At 37.3% G+C, this 27,335-nt stretch overlaps 1 protein-coding gene across 1 annotated transcript in view; it reads left to right on the top strand.

The window, feature by feature from the left end:
• The window catches only part of cntfr (ciliary neurotrophic factor receptor), a 116,629-nt gene extending 89,294 nt beyond the window's left edge, over positions 1-27,335 (top strand). The window contains exons 4-7 of the mRNA XM_043249794.1: positions 21,169-21,286; positions 24,097-24,263; positions 26,790-26,953; positions 27,246-27,335. Of these exons, the coding sequence (XP_043105729.1) occupies positions 21,169-21,286; positions 24,097-24,263; positions 26,790-26,953; positions 27,246-27,335 (539 nt within the window). The remainder of the gene's footprint in view (positions 1-21,168; positions 21,287-24,096; positions 24,264-26,789; positions 26,954-27,245) is intronic.

The following is a 27,335-nucleotide window of genomic DNA, read 5'->3' on the forward strand; positions in this document are numbered from 1 at the left end:
CCAGCAGAACCTTAAGCCAAATAACTCAAAAGGCCCTTCATTACTCAGCCGCTTCTATACCTCGATCATATGCTCTTTGAGACTGCCGCTTGTCAACATTTTTGCTCCGATTAATTAAGAATTTCAGAAAGAGCCTGAACACACACCACCTGCTTGCATCTAAATTGACAACAGAATGCGGCCTCTACAGAGGAAACAACTCACTCTGAGCAAGATGCAAGTGCCAACACTCATTTCCCGTTCCCTGCAGCATGGCACATGCCTTGGGTGTGCCCTCTCCTCAAATCGGGAATTAAACAGCTGTAAAGCGTGAGGAGTAAGTTTGATAATAAGATGTGGAAGGTCTAACAACTCCCACGCTGTGAAACACTCTTGAAATTCTTTTGAAGTTCAACTAGATAAAAGCAAGCTGTGTGAACTGTTTTCTCTGCGTAGCTTTTTCTTTTCCAACTGGAATCTTTAAGACCCTATGAAATGCCTCAGTGAACAATGAGCTGTAAACATATATATATATTCATGTTATGATGTCAGTTGGGGCAGATGCTATTAGTCTGCCATTGGACATAAACACACACCTGACTGGTCAGTTAAAAAATCAATCCATTTGCTGTTTTAGCTTTATCAGTTTTTATCCATATACCACCATATAGATGCCCTAACCTTCAGAGGTTCTCCATTTACTAAAAAAAGGCTTTTACTAAACTGGCTTTTACTTTCACTGAATATGAAGAACAGTTGAATTAAATAATGAATAATTCAATTACTTCAGCTGCCCACCAAAAAACTGTACAGGTGTGGCAGCTAAGGCTCTTAGCGTTATTGCGTATCCGAAAGCAAAAATGATTTCAGAGCATTTCCGCCGGGAATCTCTCTCGTCTCGCCTCAGCGCATCATCAGAGATGGAATAATGTAACGCAGCGTCACACTCTGGCGATTCGCTATACAACACCTCATTCACGCACAACAGATTAATCATGTGCTGAATACTAAACCGTTCAACCAATATAGTCTCTGCAAACCCCTAAATCTGGATTTATGCCAGTTCCAAGGGCCGTTGCAGTAATGATAACCTAGTAATAGCTACGCTCTCTAGCAATTCAAATGCCGTTTGGGTTTTAAGGGCATTATTTTTGCCCTGATAAAAGGGGCCTTCGTTTAGAGATGATAAATAAACGCTGTTCATTATGATTAGGATCTTAACCAAGTGTGTAAATAATGTTGTACAGTCTATCGCTGCTCCCCCTAGAGGTCCTTCACCTCAGTTGTAATGAGAGCAGCACTGGCCTCATAATGTGAATTATTAAAACCTTGAGCAATTACAAAAATTACACTAGATGCCATGGAATAGCTGCTATCATAAGCTGTGTCGGCTCTGGTTGTGTTTGAAATGTGCCGAGTTTGGGTCGTTTCTGCACTTAAAGTGGATCACAGGTTTACTTTTGATTTCTTAGCATGAATTATTCTTGTTTACTGAATAGAGGAATTATATGACCTGCATTTTAAACATTTTCTGTTCTTTTTAGTGAGGAGCACACGTTACTTTGATGTTTCGTTTAGGCTAAAGATGGTTCTTGGTTTCGGAATGACATTGTATTTACAGTATGCATCTGTGCAGCATTTTAAGTGCAGGACGAGTTTAATGTTTGATGTTTGTCCCAATGGTTGCCATTTTCCAATGTCAAGACTTCCATGCCTTGCAGCTAGATTTGCACATTCTGTGGTTTGACCTAACAGGTCTGGGTTACTTTGTTGGAGTTAGATTTCCAATGAAATTCTTGGTAGAGGCTTGCAAAATGAGGAAAGAATGTGTCTCTAATTTGTGTACAGTAACGGCATGAGGTTAGAGTTCCCTCTCTTCTGACACACAGACGTACACAAGCACACTGTATATGCTTACGGAAAGCTTTAACGCAAGATTGGCAATTTTGATGAGCTGCTTCTACTTGATGCCCAAAATGAGGGCTCAGAATTGGCCCAAGCTCTTAAAACACAGAGTTCAAAGTACAGACACCCTCTTCAACTTTTGAGAGAATTACCCCGACATCCCACTCTGTAGTTAAACGTCTTCAGCTTGTTATTTTTCATGCTAAACACCAGTATGCAGCTCAGAACAAGCAGTAATAAGTAGTTAGACGTTTCCTGCGTCTGTCTGGCTCCATGTGATCCAACCTCATAAACCAGCATGGAAGTCAAATCAGGTCTGGATGAAAGATGATAAACGCAGAGCAGTGCATGACTGAGCCAACATGTAAGTGATCTATCTGAAATCACGCCATATCCACTGAGCGTGTGCGGAAATCCACCACCATACAAGAGCAAGACTTCTTTCTTTCAGGGCAAAGCTGAATTATTGTAATTGCTATATTAAGGGCACTTTGTTAAAGGGATACCCCAAAATACAAATTTTGTCATTAATCACTTACCCCCATGTCGTTCCAAACCCCGTAAAAGATTTGTTCATTTTCCTTTCCGAGTGGAGTACACCTTTAAGCTATAAACTTTTCACAATCATAATCATTTAAAACAAGTCAGCTGAGTCATTAATTAGCAGACTCAAAAAAGAAAACCAACACAGTAACAAATAAATAAACATTTAAAAAATTCAATTCAGATACTCCATAGGCCTTGAGACCCTTGTGCTTTGATTCAATTAATTTAACTCAATTGCTTACTCAGTTATTTTAATTAATTACTATTTATTTTAATATATTTTTTTGGTTACGGTTTAATGTTTATTTTGTTTTATTTTAGCATTTACATTGAAAAAAATATTTATTTATCTTCAGTATATTTTTAACATTTAACATTATATATAACATTATATATATATATATATATATATATATATATATATATATATATATATATATATATCATTTAGCCTCAACATTTTCTTAATATCTTTAGTATATATTTTTTGGAAAACTACCTTTACAATGTTGTTTATTCTCTCGTTGTATTGATTTTATACCTCCGGCACAAGCTCGCTGTACTCTGTAATATTCACAAGTGACTCAGAAGGACATTTGATTAATTGCCATCAATAAATCCATCAATGCATGGCTGCGTGCTAAAGTTCAGTGTGCAAGGAAGCACAAGCAGGGCAGTGACTGTTCAGTCTTATTTGTAACTGAGTGCTGTGTGTGAGTGTGCTTTTAATTACTCTAAATTTTGCTTGTATATTCATACAGCTAACTGTAAATTAGATCTATGAGGTTACATGGGATACAAATTGGCTCAGTCTAAACAAACAGGACTGGCAGGTTTGATTGGCAGCCGAGGACATAATTATGTGAAGGAGAAAAAAACAGAAGAGCAGTCGACTGTCCTCTGCACACGAGCAATTCAATTAGTGGCCTTGTAGCCAGAAGACAATCCTGGAGTGTGAAGCAGTGAATGAATATTCATTATGTGAAAGTTCATTACGAATACAATTATGAGGCAAAGACCTTGAAATAGAGTCTTTGTTTACCCAAATTATCAAATATACTGTACTGGATTTCAAAAAAATCCTGTTAGTGTAAGCGGAAGCCAGTTTAGTTGACTTATTATACTGCATAAAAATGCAGAAAACAAGCATCTCTTTTGAATGCACGAGAACTTAATGCGCCACGCATTTTAATATTGATGGACAGTGTAATTGATCGGACCAACCAGTCAATGCAATGTTTTCAGCAGTTGGTGACAATTTAGAAAGTCAGTCAAATCGACTGGAAGCTCATTGAGATTTTATCTCTTCGATTGCTCTCGGTTTGATCTTAATTTACTTCTGTGATTTCAAGGAGTTGTGGATTAACTGAACTCTTAAAGGTTGACTTCGTTTTAAAGCGTCTAGTCTAAAAAGAGGCTTCGACGTAGTAAACGAAAAGGTTAGAAACAAAAAACTGAGTTTCTCAGACTGTAAAGATTTAATTGCTAGGCGCTAAATATGAAAGAGCCTAAATGTTGCTCAAATTGCGTGTTTAAGTAATAGTATACTTGAAGTTTTGTGTTGTATTGAGAACTTGGGATAGAGCGTAGCTTATTCAGAAAACTGCAATTTTCTTATCATTTACTCACCCTTATACTTTAAGTTTGAAGCTTTTTTTTATTCTTTACAGTCGTGAAATATTCCTTTAAAATCAGTTTTTATCTCTGTTTAGGAGGAGTTTTGATATTAATCCTTTTATTTATTTTTTTATACAACACATACATTGCAAAGAAGAAAGCCAGAAATGCATCTGTTTAGATGCGGTTTCCACCGAAGCGCTGCACTTTCAAGATAAACTGAGGAGAGGTTATCTAGTTGTACCACTTTTACGATTAAATGGCTTTTGATGTGTAAATCAGTTCTCTGGGAAGCACTGACATACTAATTATATCTAATTCAAAAACACATGGCCATTAAATAAGCAAATATTTCTCAGTTTAACCTAATTACAAATCCTATTGCTCAGACTAATGTTTATTCAGATGTAACCCCTCACTATTGGGTATATTCTGTTTCTCATTAGGGTTTGGCAGTGATCTAGCAGAGGAGTGATGATTATGTGGTCAGATTGTTTTCTCAATAGATCCTTGATGGGGCTTTAATGGGGAAATTGTTCGTTGTGCTCATAATGTCTGTGATTAGGGAAATGGCAATAGACCCTTGACAATGGAGGAGTGAGGAAGCCATTCGAGTATTGATCATGCTCATGACATCATCATGCAAAACACAAAGAGCACACATATTCATGCAAACATTTGCCAGCAGTGACCTTGGTACTCGCTGTTTAGCAAATGCCGTTCGTCCGGAGTGACGGTATCATCTATCAAGGGATGCTTCCCGGGGGTTAAGTGGCGGTTCGATGGTAATAAAGCAGAATTGCGATTTCAATAATTCTTCACCGCTGAATCACGTAATTGTCTATAAAGTCGAAACTGTTATGTTGGCAGCGCCGAGCTAAGACTATAAGCTCGCAACCTCCCCTTGACCTTTAGACAGCGGCAAACGAACCTTAATTTATTCATTTATTACGTTCTCCGAATATAATGTTTTATTTACACTTTATGCTGCTTCGCAGCTCTGTTAATTTTATTTAATATATATCTTAAAAGCCTTCGCTGGCGTGTTTAGCAAAATGTGCATACGCATGTGGAAAGCATAGAGTGTATATCATGAGGCAGATGCATGAATGATGAATATTTCATAAGAAGCCTATTTTCCCCTTCGTTTCAAGATCTAATGTTACCCCACTCACAGCAGCAACCCTGAAAGATGGTAGTAGATAGCAACATCTGCATGCCATGAATCCCAACGGTTTAAGTTGTATTTTATCATCGATCAATTTAAGACCTTAATTTAAGCTTTAATTTAAACACGGAATGACTTAATTAGTATAATAACAAGGGAACTAGGTTCTCTTAGCAACACCAATTAGCAAACCAAAGTATTTGTCGTCTTAAATACAGTTAGGTCACATGAGGACACAGGCCTTTTTAATTAAACATGTTTATGTAAAACTGAAGCAGGCTTTTCTGTGCTTAGCATGCAAAATGAGTCACCTGTGGCTACAATGATCAAAGAAAACATTTATTATAGTACATTTTATAATGTATTATTTTATTTTAATAGTTCGTTCATTCTTTCATCATCACGTTGTTGTTCTAAACCTATATGCCTTCATTTGTTTATATTCACTTATATTTTCAGTTTATATATATATATATATATATATATATATATATATATATATATATATATATATATATATATATATATATATATATATATATATATATATATATATATATATATATATATATATATATATATATATATATATATATATATATATATATATATATATATATATATATATATATATATATATATATATATGTCACCCTGGATCAATATATATATATAGGACCTTTCGCACCATGAGAACTTTTTTTTTTTGCACTCAAACTAACTGCTGCGGTGCTATCCACGTTTTGGTTTGTTTGCACCACAGGAACTAGAACATTTTAGTTTCAGGAACTCACTAAATTAGCTCCTATTTCAGAGGAACTAAAATAGGAACTAAAATAGTTCCAAGAACTACATAAGTCTAAGCTGATTGGCTACACCAAGACAAAAAGGTTCTATGATTTAAAACGCTGTGTAAACATATACTGTATCAACTTATTTCTTTTAAACACTACTTTACCCGAAGACTTCATCATTTCGTTTTTTGGTGAATTATATAATTAATTGTACATAATTTCTCTCTCTCTCTTTCTCTTTCTCTCTTGCTCTCTCTGAAGCTCAGAGTCGATCTCCTTTACAAAAACGGTTGTGGTCATTGTAGCCAACTATATAGCAAAACCTGTCCTTTCAGACCCAATGCTTGGACAAATCATAGCGATTGCTGGCTGTAGCGCACATTCATGTCCTTTGATTAAGCTTCACAAAGGCATGGTGATGTGTGCTGAAAGACTTCAGTCAGGGGCTGTCTTTTAGTGTCAAACAAAAAGAAGAACAACCAGAGGAGCCACAGCATGGAAGAGCAGCGAGTGAATAAATCCGGCTCTGCAGGACAGCATTCATGACTTCATCCCAACAGATCAGGACGCTTCTTCAGAGGTTCTCCAACATGTTGGTGATCATCTCCCTCTGCTCTTGTACCTCCTTTTCTTTCTGTTCGCTGCTCTTTGAATATATGGCGCCATTGATGTGGCTCTTTCAGCCTTCTCACTGTATCTTTCTGTACATTCCAACTGTGAAGCCTTCAAAAAACTTTTGTTTCTTTCAGAGGATTATTTTGGTCGTCCTTTCTCTTGCTGTTTCTTTTACTTCATTTCAAACCCATTCTAACTGGAAAAACAATCAACATACTACAAAAATGTACCTACGCATGCAGTTCAGTGCCATTTTTCTCTAAAAGGGCCACTAGTGACATTAAAACACCAAGCATTGTTATTCTTAAATGTTGTTCACACAGATCGTGATTATGGGGCAGATTCTAGGTTAACAAAACTTATTGTCGTGCTCTTAGCACATGATTTGCCGACTAATACATTACAATGATTGCATCACATATACATCTCCATATGTATGGTGTAAACTTTTAATGTAGTTAACTTGCTCGGATACAATGGTACGGGTCCTGAAATCATGATAAAAGTGCTCAAATGATTGTAAAAGCAAGCTAAAATGATGATTAATGTTTAACTTAAAAATATAATTTTGCCACAGATTGGCTACATTTTCTCAGAATGCTTGGTTTGTTTATATCTGTTTGGTTTTCCAGTAGTTTAATTATCTATCTATCTATCTATCTATCTATCTATCTATCTATCTATCTATCTATCTATCTATCTATCTATCTAACTTGCCATTATGACGAAACCTATTCTTGTAGGTTTGACATTACTTTTGCTTTACAAACAAAGGAAAAAGTATCCAGTGAAGGAATGTGGGACTTTTTTTCACACTGAAGACAGCGAAAAGAAAAAGTGTTCCATTATCAGGTGGAGTTGTGGTTTGTGTAGCTTTGCACGCAATAATTAGCATTGTCACATTCCATCGCTATCCACAAACCAGAGCGGCGTCTTTTGATTCCTCCTTCACCCTCCCTCCATTCCCTGGCCAAAATTAGAATAGTAACACACATTGAGGAGCTTGCTTTTATGTGTGTGGAAAAGTAACAGAAGAAATGTGGTGAGGTAATCCCCTTTGTGCCTCATTCATTTAAGAGATGTCCTGCTACATTTAGTGCTTTCAGACAGACTTTTTCCTCCCTTTCTCTGTCTATTAGCAAGCTAGCGCATAACACTTCGACAAACTGGCTTTTCATGGCTGTTTTTTTTTTTCGTCCTTGACTTCTTTTTAACATATTCTCTGGGGTTTACATTTGAGAGCTCTCTGCATTAATTAAAAACCATCAGTAATAGCAGAAGTGTTTCTTTCAGTATCCCAAGCTATGGGAAATTCTGAGTTATTTTATGCATTTGCTAGACCTTTAACCATCAGCACGATGCACAATGCCATTTTTTTTGTGTTTGCGGTATACACTACCATCATTGGGGTATGTACGATTTCTAAAGTTTATGAAAGAAGTCTCTAATTCTCATCAAGATGGAGTAAAAAAAGAGTATCGTTATTTTAAAGATAAAATGTATTTATTGCTATGAATTGTTACTCTTCAGTTCTTTGTTGTCACACGATCCTTCATAAATCATTCTTCATTTCCTGCTAAAGAAACAGTTATAAATATCTGTATTGAAACTTATTTTTGTTAGATAGTTCTATCATGGGTTGAATGCATACTTGAATAATGGTATTCTTTTCGTAAATAAATACGTTCGATCGTGTAACACACAACACACAAAGACTTTTGTTATGACCGTATAAACCAGTAATCTCAGTAACGTTCAGATGATTTATGCAAGAATGCCAGAAAGCACATTTTTAATAATAATAACAGAAATACCGTCACTGATGAATAGCTTCATCAGGCTGCTAAAACTGACAGTTTAGACATTTCAGAAGTTCACAGCTCAAATAATTCACATTTTAAATTAAAGGGTCAAGTGCTTCAATTATCTCTGCTAATTGACTTCACGCCACAAGTACTGGCCATAGAGCTTAACTCATATTAAACTCTTAACATCCAATCAAAATAGTACAGAATGGGTTTCCAGATGATGCCCTCTTCTTGAACGTGTCCTAGCTGCTAGTTATTGTAAGCTTCCCTTATTGCATCTGTCCAAGATATTTGAAATTCCTTGTATCATATTGAAAATCGATGCTGTCTGAGCAGCTGATTAGCTGCTGCATTAATAAAACACAATCTGCCCCAGTAGCAGTGATCTTTTACCATCTGATGTGTCATTACTGCTCTGACATTGACTCCATGTGTTTTTCCAGTAAGACCTCATGCTAAAAAATATGTTAAGGTTATACAAACGGGAGCAGTGATTTCTGCTGAATCGTTTATCCCTTATTTCCCGTCTGTCGGAGTTCCTTGTATCTGAAGACTGGCGCCTGTTGCCCAGAATAAGACGTTGCTGTAACACATGGGCATGCAGCGCTGAGATCACGGCATCAGATAAGTGCAGAGATAGTGCAGGCGGTACGGCCCTGGGCGCAGATTGGAAGAACCGCTATGTAATCTTCTAATCCCATTAATTATTACACACAGTCATTATGGGGAGCGACGTAATCCCCCCACAAGACCCAATCCGTTCAGAGACACAACAACGCTGGAACGGAAGCAAGCCTTTCCTTCTTTTCTTTTTGTGATCTTGTGCATAAGCAAATAATAGATTGCTTTTCTGAGGTGTTCCACTTCTCCAAAGCTGTTTTTCTTGATGTTTAGTTCAAGAATCAAGAGTCTTAGGACTGTAAAAACAGCTCTGTTTCTGTTAGTCTGACCTTTTATGAACCGCAGAAGACCAATAAAGATCAATGAACTAATGTACATAGCCTGAGGGCAACATAACTAGAAATTGGAGCAGTTGTAGTGAGTGTACTTAAAAAGAAAGAACAGTTTTGTTGGGAGGTGCAACGTTTCGGTGTTTGGATTTGCCATTTTATCAATAATGTAAAGGCGTACCAACATTTTAAAAGCATTTTTGTTGTTTATGAATGTAGTTACTGTTGTTTTTGGGGGTTTCTTCCATATTGTGACTAATATTTAAAACAAATGTCTTTCTGAATGAGAAAAAATATGTCGGATTAAAACCTTTTATTATAATTATTGCAACATTCCATTAGAAATAAATTAATAAATAAACATATTCATACACATTCATAAATGTAGCTTTCATTCATCTGTACAATAAAAGCCATTGGGGCCCAGTTTTATGTATGTATTTATTTGTTTGTTTAGATTCAAATTACTTTCAAAGTATATTCTTTTGGTTTATAAAGGGGAAAAAAGACATTCATTCAGATTTGAAATGACATGTGGGTGAGTTCAGTTCAAAAAATGCACATGAACAAAAATCATATTGGCAAATATTAGGAAAATCTATAAAGCTTAAATTATGATGTTACAGATGGTTTAGCTTTCTCTCCAGAGCCTGATTAATTTAAAACTTTATGGTCCAGCTTTATGTGAAGGCTGTTTTTATTTACTCACAGATTAAAGGCAGCTCTTTGGAAATAAGCTTTGTTACATGGGGAAGGGCTAATTGAAACAGCGATGCAACATTTAATAAAATAAGTTATATTTAGCACAAAAAAATAAGCTCGTATCTTATAGATTGTTTTCCTACTGTCTTCCTCTCTTGCTTCTGGTAAACTGTATAAATTATGGGCCAGACCCACAAAAGTGCAAAAGAGGAATTCGGTTTGATTCCTGTAGAATTTTCAGTCTGTGCAGAATTGTTTCTTGATGTTGTTTTACTTTTTATTTTTTTTTTTTTCCTGTTCCTTAAATTGCATTTTTCAATTTGTAAATGGACCAGATGTCTGCAAGTGAATCTGTCCGACTCTCTGGAGATGGAGAAGCCGACTGTCTGGAGAGCTCAGGTGATTTGTTCTCATTGCGGACATCGCTGCCATTAATTGAGACAGAGGACAGTGGGTCTGGCTAGCCCATAACTCCAGAGCCTAATGAGTATTGCATATTTTGTCCAAATCACATGCTGCCTTGCTGATCCAGACAGTCCTGAGCTTTGTGCAGGGTGAGGCAACCTGCAGTGTGTTTAGTGAAATGTGTTGGAGCATGTATATAGATAATGAGCTGTTGGTTGAAGCATTAAATGCCAGTGACTGTGCTTGTATACATCTGTTTGACTTCAGAGGTTGAACTTTCGAGTTTAAAATGGATTTACTATTTTTCTTAACCTATAGCATTCCCAGTGAAATATCGAACATAATATACACTATGCTACACAAGAAATGGTTGGCCAACCATTTGGGCTTTTCTAAAACATCCTTTCTTCCTTAAGATCGCCGGCAACCTCTTGGACTCATCAGGATAAGAATGTTTGTATTTTTGAGGATAACATCGAATACAAATACAAGATGCCATAATCCTTTTTTTTAATGTCTTTAGCATGTTCCCCACATTTTATGTTCAGCTTATGAATGTCACTGCTGGGTGACTGCTTTGCTTGCCCTCGCATTCAAATAGTTTTTTTAGCCCCCTCTGATATTTTTTCATAACATTTTCAATCATTTCTGTGGTTATGTCAGTTTGGGGCCATTATTTAGAAGCATTTCCTTTTCATCAGTCCTACAAAATGCTATTTTCCTGCAAAAACAAGGACAAGGGATGAGGTGCATGGAAGAAAGAGTGTTTAGCTCAAAGGGAAGTTTGGGTGCAAGGAGGCTGTGGTGGGGGTAAAACACTCTGAAGTCCATTCATGGTCCAGTGAATCAATGGAATTCCTTCTTTCTTATGTCTGGAGCACCCAGAGCAACCCTGAGCAACACATTCCCAAATGGCCTCTGTCTCCCGGCTAAGTGTGTGATTTGTCATTTGGGACAAACCCCGGAGTTCTTTGCGATTGGGAATGTAGACTAAGCACAGCGTCCTCCACTTTTGGGCCTTTGTGGGAGAGAATGTTTACGTTGGGTTTGAAGCTGGCTTGAAAACCTTTACTTAACTTCATATCCTTTTTACAGAAATTACAGACATCTGTTGAACTGTGACTAATTTTCACTTGGCCCGAGTCTGTTCCAAAGTTACAACAGAGTCCTGATATCTAATTATAAGCAGAGGGATCGTTTATGCTGTCGTTGCGGTGTAGAAATTAAGTCCCCAATGCGATTCCTGCAGGGATTCTTGGCTTACCCATCAGAAATGTTAATCTGCCTGATATTTTCACAAGAACACTGCAGAGGAAAATGTCAGGAGAAACGGTAAATATTAAGGGGAACCATTCAACTTAACCTGTCATTTTCCACTCAAAGAAAATTAGACTGAAATTAGAGAGCACTCTGTGCTCCTGCTGCCCCCATTAGAACTATTTCCACCCATTTTTTTAACCCTTGTATTACTTTTCATCTGGCAAGTGTTTCTCAGATGAAGCCATTTTTCTTAGGTAAACCACAACTCTGGGGTTGCCCTTGTAGTAATAGAATCTTTATCCCACAGGTCAAAAGCCCTGGAGCAGTCAGGCCTATTAAAATTCTAGGTGAAATCGAGGCCTTCCACCTTTGGGGAGCAATGTTCATCTAACAGATTGATAAATGAAGCTGTCAATGCTTGTGGCAATGCTTGTGTCAGGAATCTGCCTGACAAATACAACCATGATAAATGCATTTGCCGACATCCGTAAGAACCGCCTTCCCAAAACTGATTGCCTGAAATGACACCTTTCTGGCTTTCGTTTTTCCACATCGAGATAAACTCTACCATGCATTTAAAGCCTCAAATCTATTCTCTGAAACCCAGACTGGTATTTTGGACTAATCCTCTCACTAGGACTTCTAATCCTTGGTTTAAACTTTAAACTTTAACAGTCACTAATTAAACGCTGAGTGCTAAATCCTGAGACCAACTTTGTGCCAGGATTAAATTTGCCAGACAGGAACTGAGCTGTCTACAAATACCAACGTGTCATTGGGCTTTTTTTGAGACGCATATTAGAGGCCATTACTTCACCTCACCTCACTGAAGATACATTTTAGCAACCTTCTCCATTATCTAGCCGACTGATGGACCACAACCGGATGAAAACAATCCTGCATACCCATGGGCTCCTGAAGCACCCATGTGGCGTTAAATTCCAATTGCGTTTGGGCCTGTCAGAGTAGATTACCTTAGTATTTTAAGCTGATTCACTCTCATCCCTGCTCGACCCACATGGATTTAGATTGTCTTGGCGTACCAATTTTCAGCTCAATTGCTCAGGCTACTTGCATATTAAAGGCAGCGGCCACACTGTACACATCTGCAGGTGTCTGCTGCAGACCTAGGTGGCTAAAATCTGCGGGTTCTTCACCCTAAGGCCAGAGTGAGTCAAAGCAAAATCTCTGCTGTCATTTTCAATGGATCAAACTCAACGGTCTGCACTTCCACCGCCAGTTCCCAGCTTACATATTGAACTGTCTTCCTTTTTTTCAGTCAAAGAACGCTTTGCATGAGCAAATTCCTGACTGATCAGAAACAATGGTGATCAGCAGGGGCAGAGTGAATGTGGGCCACCGTTTGAGCTTAGTGGTCTCAGGCAGAAACCCACCATCCTCCCCCTTGCAACACCCGCTTTTCTCAGTCTTTAACCCCCCAACCGCCGCCCCTCCTAACTCAAACTCTAATAGCTGGGAAGGCTGTATGACAAAGGGAACAAACAGGCATGTAATACCGCCCGTTCCTTGCGGATGACACGGGGGACAGGAATGTGAAGGGGCTGGAGGTGGAGGAGAGGGGGGGACGTCAGGAAAAGGCAAGGAGCAAAGAGCCGACTGCCAGAGCCCACTGTCAGATTAGAGCCATTAGCATGACTGTGGAATGACAGGGAGCTCCATCCACACAATGAACACCATTTATCCACTGCTTCTCTGTAGAATGTTAGACTGACCGTTCACCATCACACACCCTACTGTAGATGGGACCAAACTTCCCAGCTGTTCACAGACATTCATAAAAAAAACTGAAGCACCACTCTGGGGGATTTAGAGGGAATATTGGATTGTTGAACAGCTTGATATTTCATTGAGGCCTGTCCATCTTCACCGCTAGTTAATCCTTGACTAATTGGAGAGCTGTGAGACATTGGTGATGATATGGTCTGTGAACTACAACCTGATGCTTTCCTTTCTCCCTGATTAAAAAAAAAGGTCTTCACTACCCCAGCCAGGTTGACTGGTTAGGCTGGTCTGTTTCAGTGGATTTAGGGGGGATTTTTTCAATCGCTTAGCATGTCATTCGGCAAAATCAGTTGAATAATAACTTGACCAGCTGGCCTAGATTGATAAACAGCTTGCTCAGATTAAAAAAAACAGCTATCTGAAAACAATATTGGCCAACCTGGGACACCAATGAAAATGCACTGGTGTAAGCTAAATTTCTTCATCCAATGGGAATTTGTTAAATACATATGTAATATTTCTATAATTGTACCATTTACTCTAGTGTTAAAAAGCCCTTTACCACATGAAGAATGTTAGAGCTTCTCATTAGTGTTAACTTTCATGCTTTCGCATAATATGCAATCCTTTTTTTGACACAGAGACATCAAAGTTTGGCATTTGACTTGCTAATAAATGTGTGTAAGTGCAAACACATTGCCCAGTGTTCTCGATTAATAACACCCCTGTCAAGGCCCATCTATTCCAAATACAGACACTCTTGTTTCCCAGTAAGGCATGCATGATAATGATTGAACTCTACAAAATATAGACACATCCGCGCACGCGCACGCACACACACACACACACTCACACACACACACACATATACAGTAAGAAACAATTTAATTAGTTTCCATGGTACTGTTGAGGTAGAGCATAGAAAAAAAATTCAGAAAAAGACAATTTTCTCATGGGTGTCCACAGTGGCTCTAGGACCACCCAAACACAGTTCAGGCTTTACTTCGTCCATGCTGTTGTCTACAAGGGCAGTCCATTTACCTCTCCCACCCCTCCTTCATCCATCAGCCCCTTCCTCTTTGTTTTTCAACCACATGCTCAGCAGTCATCAGTCTTCCTCCCTGCATTTCTGTCAAATTAGCCCCTCATGATGGCCCACTTCAGAGGCTAACTCCCCCTGATGACTTACCCCCCTCCCTGTTCCCATCAGATATTTGTCTGAAGCATTGTGTTCTTTGTGATTTCATTTCAACTTTGTGACTGAATGGGTGGAAGAGACAAAAAGATTTACCAGTCTATTTCTGTGGATCTCAGGGGATGCAAACTTTTATGTTTAAGAAAACCAAATCACCATAAATATCACAAAGAATAGTTCAACTCATGTGCTATAACTTAATAACTTTTGACACAAGCTTATTTTCATAAAAACATACAATATCATTGTGCTGAAGAAAGAAAGTTACACAACTGTAGGCCACCTTCTAGCAGAGTTTTGCTTTAATCCTAATTAAACACGCCTGATCCAGCTAATCAAAGTCTCCCAGCTCCTTGGAGGTAAACTCTTTAGGAAAGGTGCTTGTCTTTAAGGAAAACACAAACTCTATAATACATTTTAAATAGTGTCTACACAGAAGGCTGTAAACCATGATGGTAAAGTTCAGTGAGTGAAAATGTTTTTGTGTTTTTTTAGCCTACTTTATCAACTTGCGTCCATTTTCTAATACTACGCTGTGAAGTATTCCTAAATCCCAAAACAGGATTCACTCTAGAGCTAGGTCACAGAACCAAACCCTATTCGAGGAATTCTCTTGGGAGTGACTAGAACTTTTTATGTCCTCAAAATCTCTCAAACATCCCTTTGTCTTGATGATAATCGGCTGGTTAAGGGACAGTGCAGGAGAGGGCCTGTGGAAACAGAATTGCTATTTTTTCCACCGCACGCTAATGGCTTCTATATAAAATTACTGCCTTGAGGTTTAGAGTCTCGGAGTATTATTCATGTATTCCGCCCCTCTACAGATGGTCTCTGCTCTAGTCGCTGCATGTGTACAACTTGTGTTGCTACCTTTGAAATTCACCTCAGAGAATTAATGAGTATATTCGGTGAAGTGAATATAATCTTATACTAGCTGGATTGGTCACAGAGGGCTAAAAGGGATGACTGGTGATAACGTAGACCCAAATGTGACATGGATTTCTGGGAATGCTTTGATTTGTCTGGAAAGCTCAGCTCAGCTGTTAGCAAGAGACAATTATAGCAACCTATTTGAAAGCTGGGAGGAATGTTACATATTAAACTAATTGATTGTTGTTATGCATTTAACCCATAGCAACTTTATTACTTAATTACTACATTTAGCCTTTAAAGGGATGGGAACGTGTCGTGCTAAATTATTTTTGTAGGTAAGAAAACGGTGATCTGAAGCTGTCGAGCTTGTTTATATTACTAGACCACCCTGACCGAACTCACGTTGAGTGAAAACAACAGCACCTACCCTGTCAAAGCTATTGAAACCAGGCTTTTTAAAAACAAAATATATCCCATGTTTTTTCTACAGCCTTTACAGTTAAACGGATTGTTAACGCCACGGACTGTTAAGGCTGCACAGTGTATTACTCCTAGATTTATTGTCACAATACAGCGGTGGATTTCACTCGAGCGCCACTTTGAAATAGTTTTGTTAAAGATCACCGACTGGCTTTTTCTTGCCCCATTTGCTCAGCTCAAAAGATACGGTCAAGAGGAGAAATGTTTTACAGACAAAACACAGCATGAGTAAAGTGCCCCCTTTTTTGTTCACAAAAGGGAAAACTGGACAGACTCTACAGCTAGCGTTCAGTTTCTGTACATCCATGATGCAGTACAATCTCACAGGAGATTGATGATTTATTGGCACTCGTGAGAGTACAATTAATTTTGCTGGTCTATAGCAGCGGTCTTCTATAGGCCAGAATCACCCTCGCTCCAATTCATGCACCTCTGTCGAGGATTTATGGGGCTTTTTTTATATTGGACTTTCGATTAGGATCCGAGGCATAAGATGAATTTGCATGCATGCACAGACAGAGCAAAGCTGCTCCTTGAAAAGATGCCAGCCAGGCACTTTCTGCACAGGACAGGCACTGTGACTAATTTATGATGATGGTTTTGCCTGTTTGAAGACCCCACCCCCAAACACTGGTCTTCTAGACAATATGCAATAATAAAAGCATAATTTGGGGTGGCCAAATAATAGAGAAAAGTTAGTTTTTGTAGAGAAAAGTGAGCACATCTTTAAAGTCTTAAAACTTGGAGGAGTTTTAAGACTTTGTTAAACAGCGATGTTGGGATAGTTACTTTAGAAATGTAATAGGCTACATATTACAAGTTACCCTATTTCAAATTTAATGTGACTGATTACATTTGATTACCTGTTTAAATTTATTCTGAATGTTTTCAAATGTTAATCATTTAAAGTGGGCAGAGTTAACCTTACAGTAGCACTCCATAATGATTAACGTCAGATTGTCAAAATTCTTCAATGCTTGAATTAAGATTATAATGTAATTATTTATCATATTACCCAGCAGTCAATGCAATTTGGGAAAGAATTCGATGATCAATCTGTACCATATGCGTCCCAATGTCTTGATGTTATATCACTGTAAACTATAATTTAATTGCATGTTTTGCATGTTTAATTGCAATGGTTACAGATTATAGTTACAGTTATTATAAAAAAAATGGAATGGAATTCTGTTACATTTATCTTACTCCTCAACTCTGTTAATATGCTGTAGTGTAACAAGCATAGAGAACTAATAATTGTTGTAATAATAGCTTTATAACACTGTAGTAATACAGTAATATAGTGCACAAATAATAATATTAATAATTTATATAAAAAGTAATGGACAAGATATTATGATTTATTTAGATTTTGCTTCCCAGTGAACCAGAATGCATTTAAAATCATGTCTATGTCCTACTGATCAGATCACCACAGCATGCTTCCAGATGAAGTACCACTTGTCAGCTGTGTCAGGCAGCGAGTTAGCTGCCGGTCCAGACAACATTAGGTGTTTCCTGCAACCGATCTTCACTTTTTCCGCAGGTAGAGGCCTTCCATGCAACTCGACCCCCGCTCTCCTCCCCCCGCTGCTTCCAATTGCCAAGCACATAGTCCACATTCCAGACGAGTCTTGGAGGGGGGCTCTGACCCAGCTTTGACAGATCAGCAGTTAGTGATGATAGTGGTGGTCGCCTGGGATTCGCTTGCTCGCCTTTCATGTGGCCCGGCGGCTTGACGTTTGTCAACTGACCCCTGAAACCGCGTCTTTCATTGTGCTGGCCTTTTAATGGCCTCAGATTAGGGAGCAGACAGCCGGCAACGCAGGGGAGCCACTAGCACTGCCTTATCTTTTGTATTTTGTATGACCAGCTGGATTTGTTGAAAGTGTGAAAAGAGTTTACCTGATGCCTCTGGGGTCCGAATCGCACTGATGTTTTTTAACGCCTTGAGTGACATGTCAGATTCGGATTTAAAGTGGGGTTAAAGAATAAGCAGCCAAGGTCAAAGACAAATGTTTTCGTATGTTTCATTTAAATTGCATCAATATAGAAAAACAGGACTCCGGAAGGCTGAGAAAGATTTTTTTTTTCGCTGGTAAGTGTACTTGGCCTGACAGCTAAATTGCACCTTTTCATTGACCTTTGCAATTATCAGCTTTTATTACAAATTTTCTCTTTTTGTAGCAAAAGTTTGGAAGGTATCAATTGCTAGCCCTGCATATGATATGACAGCGCAACGGGTATAGCAAGCTAAAGTGAGGGCTTGCCGACCATTTTGAAATCATAGATGTTGGGACTTTTTGGGGGCTAATCACAGTTCGCATTTTCGCATTAATGTGCAATGCAGATGCAATCATATACACTAAATCAATCAAACCAAACTTTGCAGATGATGTAACCGTTAACTTTTGGATTTCACGATTACGAGGCAAACAGTTCCGCACTGGCAACGTTACAAAAAGCGTTATTGTTTTTAGTAAGGGTGCGAAAACTTAATATTCCAACAAGGAAAATGAGAGGGGAAAAGGTAAACCTCAATAATACATCAAGAGAGAGAAATTAAATCCTATCTTTTGATGTAGTTGTGATTACCTCGATGATAAAAAATGTAATAATGTAAAGTAAAAAGAATAAAAGTAAAAAAATGTCAGTACTGGTTTTCGAATTTAATTTATCCTGGTTTATTTATTCTTAAATTAATTTATGCTAAATTTAAATTATAATTGTGTTCATTACTGCAATTTTTTATATTCTCTATAGAAACTATTTATATATAATGAAAACTAAAACTACTTCTAGAATCTTAATTTTTCTCGTAGAACTAACCGATTGAATTTTTTTCACTTGTTTATTCTTAAATCACTGCCAAATAAAATCAAATAATCAATCACTTCTAATCAAGTAATAAAACCTCTATAACCCAGATGTGTCTTTGTGATATTCACCGTCCTAACTGAGCAATTCGAATAACATTCCCATTCGTTTCCTTCAATGCTAGTGTGATCAAAATGGCTTAAGTGACACTTTTGTTTAGCTTCTCCACATCTCCGGCTAACGCTGTTCCTTTGGCACCGGTGGCTTAGATGAAATCGCTCGTAAGAAAGAACGCTGAGATATGTCTTTTGTCACTTCAACAACATTCTGTTCTACAAAAAAGGGGGTAAAGGAAAAAAAAACCCATAAAGGAACAATAGAGGTGTTGCTAGGTTGCAAATTCTCTCCGAAAAGCAACCTTCTTTTGTTTTGCCGCTTTTGCCTCTTTGGAGAATGTCTTTGAGATCTTCCACTGTGCGGATGGCCATGCGCTTTCTTTGGAGAAGGGTGGGGAAGTGAAAGGGGAGGGTTCCGGTGTTGTTAGTAGCCGGGATGAGGGTCCGTGAGCTGTCAGTGTGCCCATTTGGCCTGAGGGTGAGGAAGGCCTCCTGCGGGCCTAGCTCTATGGAGGAATGCACCTCCTGAGGAGAAACTGTCTAAGCTCTGAGCTCGCGGCTCACGGAAGGAATGTCAGGTCAAACGCATCACACCCTGGACTCCTCCCCTCCTCTAACAAGCCTTCTCCTATCTCGTACATCCCTGTTTCCCCTCACAGTTTCATCTCACTGTTTTAGCCTAGCAACGTCAATCTGTTAATGTGTGGTTTGCACCTTTTTGTGGTTATTTCCGAACAGAAGAATAAAATACCAATGTATTGGTAGTTCTTCATGGAGTAATGAATTGAACATGATGTTTCCCCAGAGTAACAGCAGGGTGAATAAAAAAAAGTGATTTATTATTCTCTTCTGCTCAAAGAAAATACAATGCAATACAATAAAACATTAAACTTCTACACTTAAGAAAATAATATCCTTTATAGATTTTTTAACAATTAAAACTAAATGTAAATATTATTTATATTCTAGAATGCAAGTGGGTTTTTATTTTTCTGAATTTTAAATTTTTTTTTACTTAAATTAAATTTAATTAAATTAACTAAAATTAATAGAATATGTGGATAGGTCGCTTGATATGTTATTGAAGGAGGGATTGTTCAATATAATGTAACAAACAATTCCTTTTTTTTACTATTTGATCCAGTGACGGGTAAGTTTAGGGCGGGGCTAGGTGCAGGTAATTCATACAAATTCATACGAATTATGAATTTGTACGAGTGAGGTGGTATGAATTAGCCACCTTGTAAAATATGTACAAATTGCCGTAAAATCAAGCTGGATTGTTCGGTTATATTTGTTTCTACACTTCAGAAAATAATATTTTTAGTGTTATATTTTTTATATTATTTTGATCATTTATAAAGTCATTTAGACTTCAGTTGTTTATTTGCAAAACCGCACTGCAAAATTAAATTACATTACATTTTATTAAAAAAAGTTGATTGACTAGAGTTAGCTTGTTAGCTTGCACAAGAAAGAGAAAGCTTCACACAGGTTAGGTTGTTTGCCATAGTAATTATGTTACAATCACCGCTACTTTGATATTTTAGAAAAGTCACTTTTAGTCTGTGCCTTTTATATCAGGCCTTAAAAGCACGGCGAGTTCCCGCAAGTGCACAGACACTTTGACGAAATCTCCGTCAAAAATCTCAAAGCCTGTTTCATCGCAATCACGTAAGGAAAGAGCATGCGTGAGCTGACGGTTTAGCGCAATCAGCGCTCAAAGGGGAGCCCAGAGGTGAGCTTTAGAAGCGGTTTTGTTTCTTGCGGGCTCTAGTTTGTCAGGCCCCTGGGGGCCGATGGAGATGAGGAAGGAGAAGGCGGCGCTCAGCAGCCAACGGAGCTTAAATCACTCTCCATTTCACACACAGGAACACATGGGAAGGGGAAATATTATGCGTAACCCTGGCAACCGGTCCAAGTCATCAGTTTCAATTCTGGCAGCGGTAGGCACGGTCCAGTGGCGCTGTAAGAAAGGGCCCTAATCTGGAAGGAGGGCATGGGCGGTTATTACATTTCCTTTCCCACTTGATGCTTGGAATGGGGAGGTTCAAGGGGTTACGCGGCCACGGAAGCAGGGGATATCGTTAAAAAAAAAAACCTCCCGGGACTTGTATTTTGCGCCGCTGATGGATTTCCGAAGGTGTTGTTGCTGACAAAGTACTTACATTTCCACTCTTCTGCTTTCTTCACAGTTCCTCCGAAGGAACCGCAGGTGGCGTGTCGATCAAACACCTATCCCAAAGGCTTCTACTGCAGTTGGCACCTTCAGCATCCCACCTACATCCCTACGGACTTCGAAGTCGATGTCCAGTAAGATGTTTACTTGTCTGCTTTTCTCTTGATTTGCAACTCCATCTGTCAAGTCTCGCCTCCTCTCTTCCTCCTGCTCTCCTCTCGCTCCGTCTGTCATGTCATGCCCTCTCGTGTTCGGCGGAGGCTTTGAGACACACTGAGCTCATCTGAATCAGTGATCTGTGCGGTCAGACGCTGTCTGCTGAGAGCTGATTAGGCCTGTCTGACTCTGAGTGCTGGAACTCGAGGCAGTAAGTGGACTCTCCGTCGAAAGCCCCTGCGGAGCAACCCTGCACACACTAGAGCTCCATCTCTCTTCCTCTCTATCCCTCATCTGTCCACATCTGCCTGGCTTTATCCTCATCAGGCGCACTAGTACTTACGAACACTAGCACGATCGGGCTGAATGTTAAATAGCTAAAGACGGTAATGCGATAAAAAAATGGAAATTTGGAGCACATGAAATGTGATATTGTAATATACGAGTATGTAGATTATCTGAATTTAATCAGTGAAGTAGCGCTGGCGATTAATCGCGATTAATCACATTCAAAATAAATGTTGTTTATATTTGTGTGTACTGTATATATTCATAATGTATGCAGGTAGTTATTTATAAATTTCAAAAAAAAAAAAAAATATATATATATATATATATATATATATATATATATATATATATTTTTTTTTTTTTTTTTTTTTATTTATATTTATATTTTTTTTTTTGCTGTCACACCATAGCACACATCTATATGCTATTTGTATTTTAAATTATCTTATTTAAATGTACACATATATGTGTGTTGCAAGGTTCTATAATACTTGCCTTTCAGACACATTAAATTAGACTTTTTTACAAATTGTATATTGTATACAAAAAAAAATCACCAAAGTTTCCACATAATTGGGAAGCAACAAACCGTTTCCAACACTGATAACATCTGGAAATCTTTTTTGAGCAACAAATAAGTATATTTGAATGATTTCTGAAGGAACATGTGACACTGAAGACTCGAGTAATGATGCTGAACAGTTTTTACTGTATTTCTGATCAAATGAATGCAACTTGAACATAAGAGATATGACGTTTTAAAATGTCTTGTAAGAACACTAAGATAATTAATGCATGGCCAGTGCAGTATATATTCAGTCAAAATTGTTAATTTTCTTCATATTTTATAACAGTAAAATTTTATAATGAGCTACAAAAAATAATAAATAAATAATAACTCACAGCTTGAAATATTAGCAGGCGGTGTCACAGCATGCAATTTTCAAAGTTAATAGAATACATATAAACATATAATAAAGTTCATTTGGATAAATTATTAGAGGCTTATTTAGTTCCACTGGAGATATATATAATAAAAAGTCGACTTTAATAAAATAGCATTGACTTTGATTAACCTCTATTCTTAACAACCTTAGAAGAATTAATAATCCATTAAGTTTTGTACATTGAGCAGTTCGGGTCATTATGCATAATTATACAAGAGCATAATGTCAGGACTACACATTTTCTACATGACAAGTGATTTATGTATGAAAATGTGCCACGAGGCGTTTGAAGTATAACCCCAATAAAGCTTCATCAAAACCTAATAAATGATTTTGCAGTGCACGCGCAGAGCTGATATCAAGAGGTTTAAAGGTCAGCTATAAGGCCTCATCCCAGATGGACCCTAGAGGCGAGCGAATAACAGCCCGTCATTCAACATATCTGCTGTTCCCAAGCCACTGAACCGTCACAATAGAGTAACAGTGTTTCCAGAAATTATTTACATTTACATTACATTTTTTTCCCATACAACAACAACCGGTGCCTTCTTACAAATTGCGATCCGTTACTGGTTCTAAATTACGTGACAAAAATCTTTAGCACGTAATTGCATAAATATTTTGGGTAATGTAATCAGACTCATTTATCTCTAGATTCGATTACGCAGACCGTCTGCGTTCAAGAAAAATCAAGTGTTTAATATTGTCATTATACATTAATATCGCTCTATTCTCCTATTTGATGTCGACTACTCCTGCTAACTCATTTATTACATGGATTTAAATTGGATAATCGTGAACCATATTGAAAAAGAAAATATGGTATAGAATATATATATAATATATAAGTATAGAGACCAATTCTCACTATTAACTAGATGCTTATTAGCATCTAGTAATAATAATGCTATTATAAAGCAGATATTCTGCATGACAGTATTCTACATCCATAATCCTACCCAATAACTAAACTTAACAACTACCTTATTTACTATTAATAAGCAGCAAATTAGTAATTTAGCTTAAAGTGTGACGTAAAACATCGTAAAGTGCATTAAACAGTGTTTGTAAAGGAACTCCAGGAGTTTGTGAGTTAGCTAACAATCAATTAAATCATGAAAACGAGTCACTATGAACGATCATCAATCAAAATATTGCATTTGTTTATCTGCGTGCGACCATTAACCGAAACTCAAAAAACGAATTTCTGAATATGCATGAGGGGTAGATATTGTCGGAAAATGAAAATGAAAGATAAGTGAGACTTTTGAATAATTTATCGCCATTGTGTGACTAGTCATGTAATCAGTTGTGGTCCGATTATGAATATTTTAAGATGTAATAAAATCTAATTACAAGCATTTTGGAATGGAGTGCTGACAATAACTTAGTGTCGCATTATAAGGACTTATTCATCCAAGAATTTAAAATCTGTGGTCTTTTACTTTTTCGTTTTTAGATGAAATGTTCTGTTAAAAATGTAATTACTAATGACATGATGCTTCAGACTATAAAGTGTTGGATCTTTTTTCTTTATTTTTTTTCTTCAGACACAACCAAAGGCCCCTGGAGGTGACGAGGGATGAAGTTCATAAAAACAGATGCCATGTGAAGTTTCCGGAGCTTTTCTCCAGCTTTCCTTACCGGGTCAACGTCACGGCGGTGAACTCGCTGGGTCGAGCGTCCAACGCCATCAGCTTCGAGGAGTCTTCGATAGGTACAGTTTATATGCTGCGCAAAAAAATTAAATCATAAATTGCTATTTAATTAAAAAAAAAGTGCTGTCAAACGATTTTTATGTATTTATATATATATATATATATATATATATATATATATATATATATATATATATATATATATATATATATTTTTAAACAGAATAATAATATTTAATACATGAATTCTCTACTTTTCAATGCCATTAAAAGTAAAAAGTGAGTGTATATATATATATATATATATATATATATATATATATATATATATATATATATATATATACACACACACACACACACACACACACACACACACACATAAATATAATATGCACAGAAAAACACATATATTTGGTAAAACTATTTTTTTTTGTTTTGGATGCAATTCATTCCAAGTAATCATTTAAAAGCACTAAAAAAAGTCATTTTAAAATTAAGCTTAGTATTTTCTTGTAAAATGAGTAATTTTGATGTGAACAGGTGAAAATAAGCCTCATTCCCAGAGTCATTTAGAAATTCCTATTCTTTTTTTAACCTTGTATATTATACTGGGGTTGAGCAAATAGACTTTGCAAAAACATCTAGCTCAAATTTGCCAGACACTCTTGTAACATACAATCATCTCCTATTTTATTTTTAAAGAACAAAACTCACGCTGGCAAACAGAAGTGAAGAAAATATCTCAAATATATTGTCTGGTTGATGATGGCGGTGTTGTTGAAGTGGCTTCTGGCAACTAAATAGAACGCTTACATGCATGGCTACACGTGTGCTTGATAGTAATAAAAATGCTAATGCAGTCTGGATCACTGGATTGACAACGAAAATATTTTCCCTCTGGTTCTGAGCGTATATTTTATGGAAAATGGATTCCTTTTAAAATGCATTTCACATGTAACAGCTATGTGATTTCATTTGAAAAAAGTGACTTATGATTAGCATATATTTTTAGTGACAAGTAGGAAACATATCGATAAAAGTACATAGTAAACTGGAACTAAAGTAAATGCAGACTATTGCATTTTGACCAGAACTTCAAGATACATGGAAACTAAATATACTAAATTACAAATTTATATTATCATATATATATATATATATATATATATATATATATATATATATATATATATATATATACATTATTTACACTGCAGTATATTCATTTATTTATAGTTGTTTCATATATACTTATAAATTCAATGAATTAATATATAAATATATATAATATTTTAAATATATATAATATTTGACATTATATATATATATATATATATATATATATATATATATATATATATATATATATATATATATATATAAATAATTTATTTGACAGCAATATTAAAAACACTGAATGGCATGACACTTATTTTGATTACCTCTTTTTCTTTTTTGTTTTAAGATGAAATCTAACCAAATTTAGAGAGGTTTATACAAAGTAAAAAAAAAAATCCAATGATGTACAAAAATTTTTTTCCATTTAAAGTAAGTAATTTATCTTAGCTACAGGATGTTTCGATTTTTTTTTTTTTTTTTTTGAGAAATAAATCCAAAGTACTGTTTTTTTGTTTGTTTTTTTTTGCCGTCCAGCCCTTCCTCTCAGCAAGCCCAGACGTAAAAATTAGCATCCGAATAGCTGACATCTAAACAACATCAACAGTGTTTGAAAGTCGTAAAGAGTGTTTCGCTCAAGCCAGGTCAAGGCCTGAGCTATAAATCCCGAAGCCACTATGTGTCTGCTATGAATAGTAAAGGGACCGGGGCTCAGAAACATCTCTTTGTCCTCGTGTGTATGTGTTTGTGTGCGAGTGAAGCTAAAACCGCAGAGCAAACAGCTCCAGAAGAAGTGAAAGGCCACTCTGTTGCTCTCTGCTTATTTCCCATAAACCTTAGCTCCAAAAGGCTTTCCTAATATTCAGGAGACGCCGCTGCTCTAAAGACATCTCGAGAAATGTCACAGTGTGGCTTCTTTAGGAGACGTGTGTGTTATGTCAAACTGATTTTCTGCTCAGAGGGACGAGCCGCGGATCATAAAGAGGAGATCTCAGCGCTATTCATCATTCGTCTCTTTTTCCATTACGGTCTATAGCTAGTGGCATTTGTCATGAGCGATTCTTTCCGCGTAGCCGCTAAAACCGTGTTCTTTTTTGGTACCGTGCCTCGTCACAACTCATACACCATTAGCTTCTCAACTCTACAGGTATTTTCACACTTCCTAGCTATGTTAGAGGAATAGTTTACCCCCAAAATATCATACGTCGCTAAACCTGCATGGCTTACTTTTTTTTCTGAGAAAAACGAAATGAGAAATTTAGCAAAATGTTCAAGCTGCTCTATTCTCTATTGCTCTAGTCTCTATTTCTCGAGGCGTATTTAGCTGCATGGTGCAGATATGGACTATTGACTTTTTTAAAATGAATTTCTGATGACAGAATTCATTCGGGGGGGGGATTTATTCCTTTGAATATGATACCTGAGAGTGGACGTGAGCTTACATCGAGGTCTGTTCGGTCCAACAGTGAAACCCGACCCCCCTGAGAAGGTGGTGGCCAAACCCGTAGCCAACAATGCACGAAGACTAGAGGTGACCTGGAACAGTCCCAGCACGTGGCCCGATGTGGAGACCTTCCCGCTGAAGTACTTCCTGCGCTACCGGCCGCTCATCCGAGACCAGTGGCAGCACGTAAGTTGTGCATCTTTAACATTTACATAAAGTGCATATGCTATGTGGCCTATTACTATTAATGAGAACGTTTTCTTAAACCCAACCAAGTTTAGCATAGACTTAATGGTCAACCAACAAGCTACTATTCGATTTTTGTTTTTCTAAAACCGGTTGTTTGTGGCTCAGCATCCCTGTTAGGATAAATCCAAGCGTCTATTGCACAAAACATGGTGCATTCTGGTAACCGTCTACATTAGTCTTTTCTGCGGTGTTTAGAATAGTGTTTCAACCACGTCTCATTTTGTACAAGAATACAGGGGTCAAAGTGGGTTGCTGTGATTTGGTTCCATTGTCAGCTCTCCACATGACTCCAATTGTGTCCCTCAGCTCTACAGAATGA

The sequence above is a fragment of the Puntigrus tetrazona genome, chromosome 10 (assembly GCF_018831695.1).
Source record: "Puntigrus tetrazona isolate hp1 chromosome 10, ASM1883169v1, whole genome shotgun sequence".
NCBI lineage: Eukaryota > Metazoa > Chordata > Actinopteri > Cypriniformes > Cyprinidae > Puntigrus > Puntigrus tetrazona.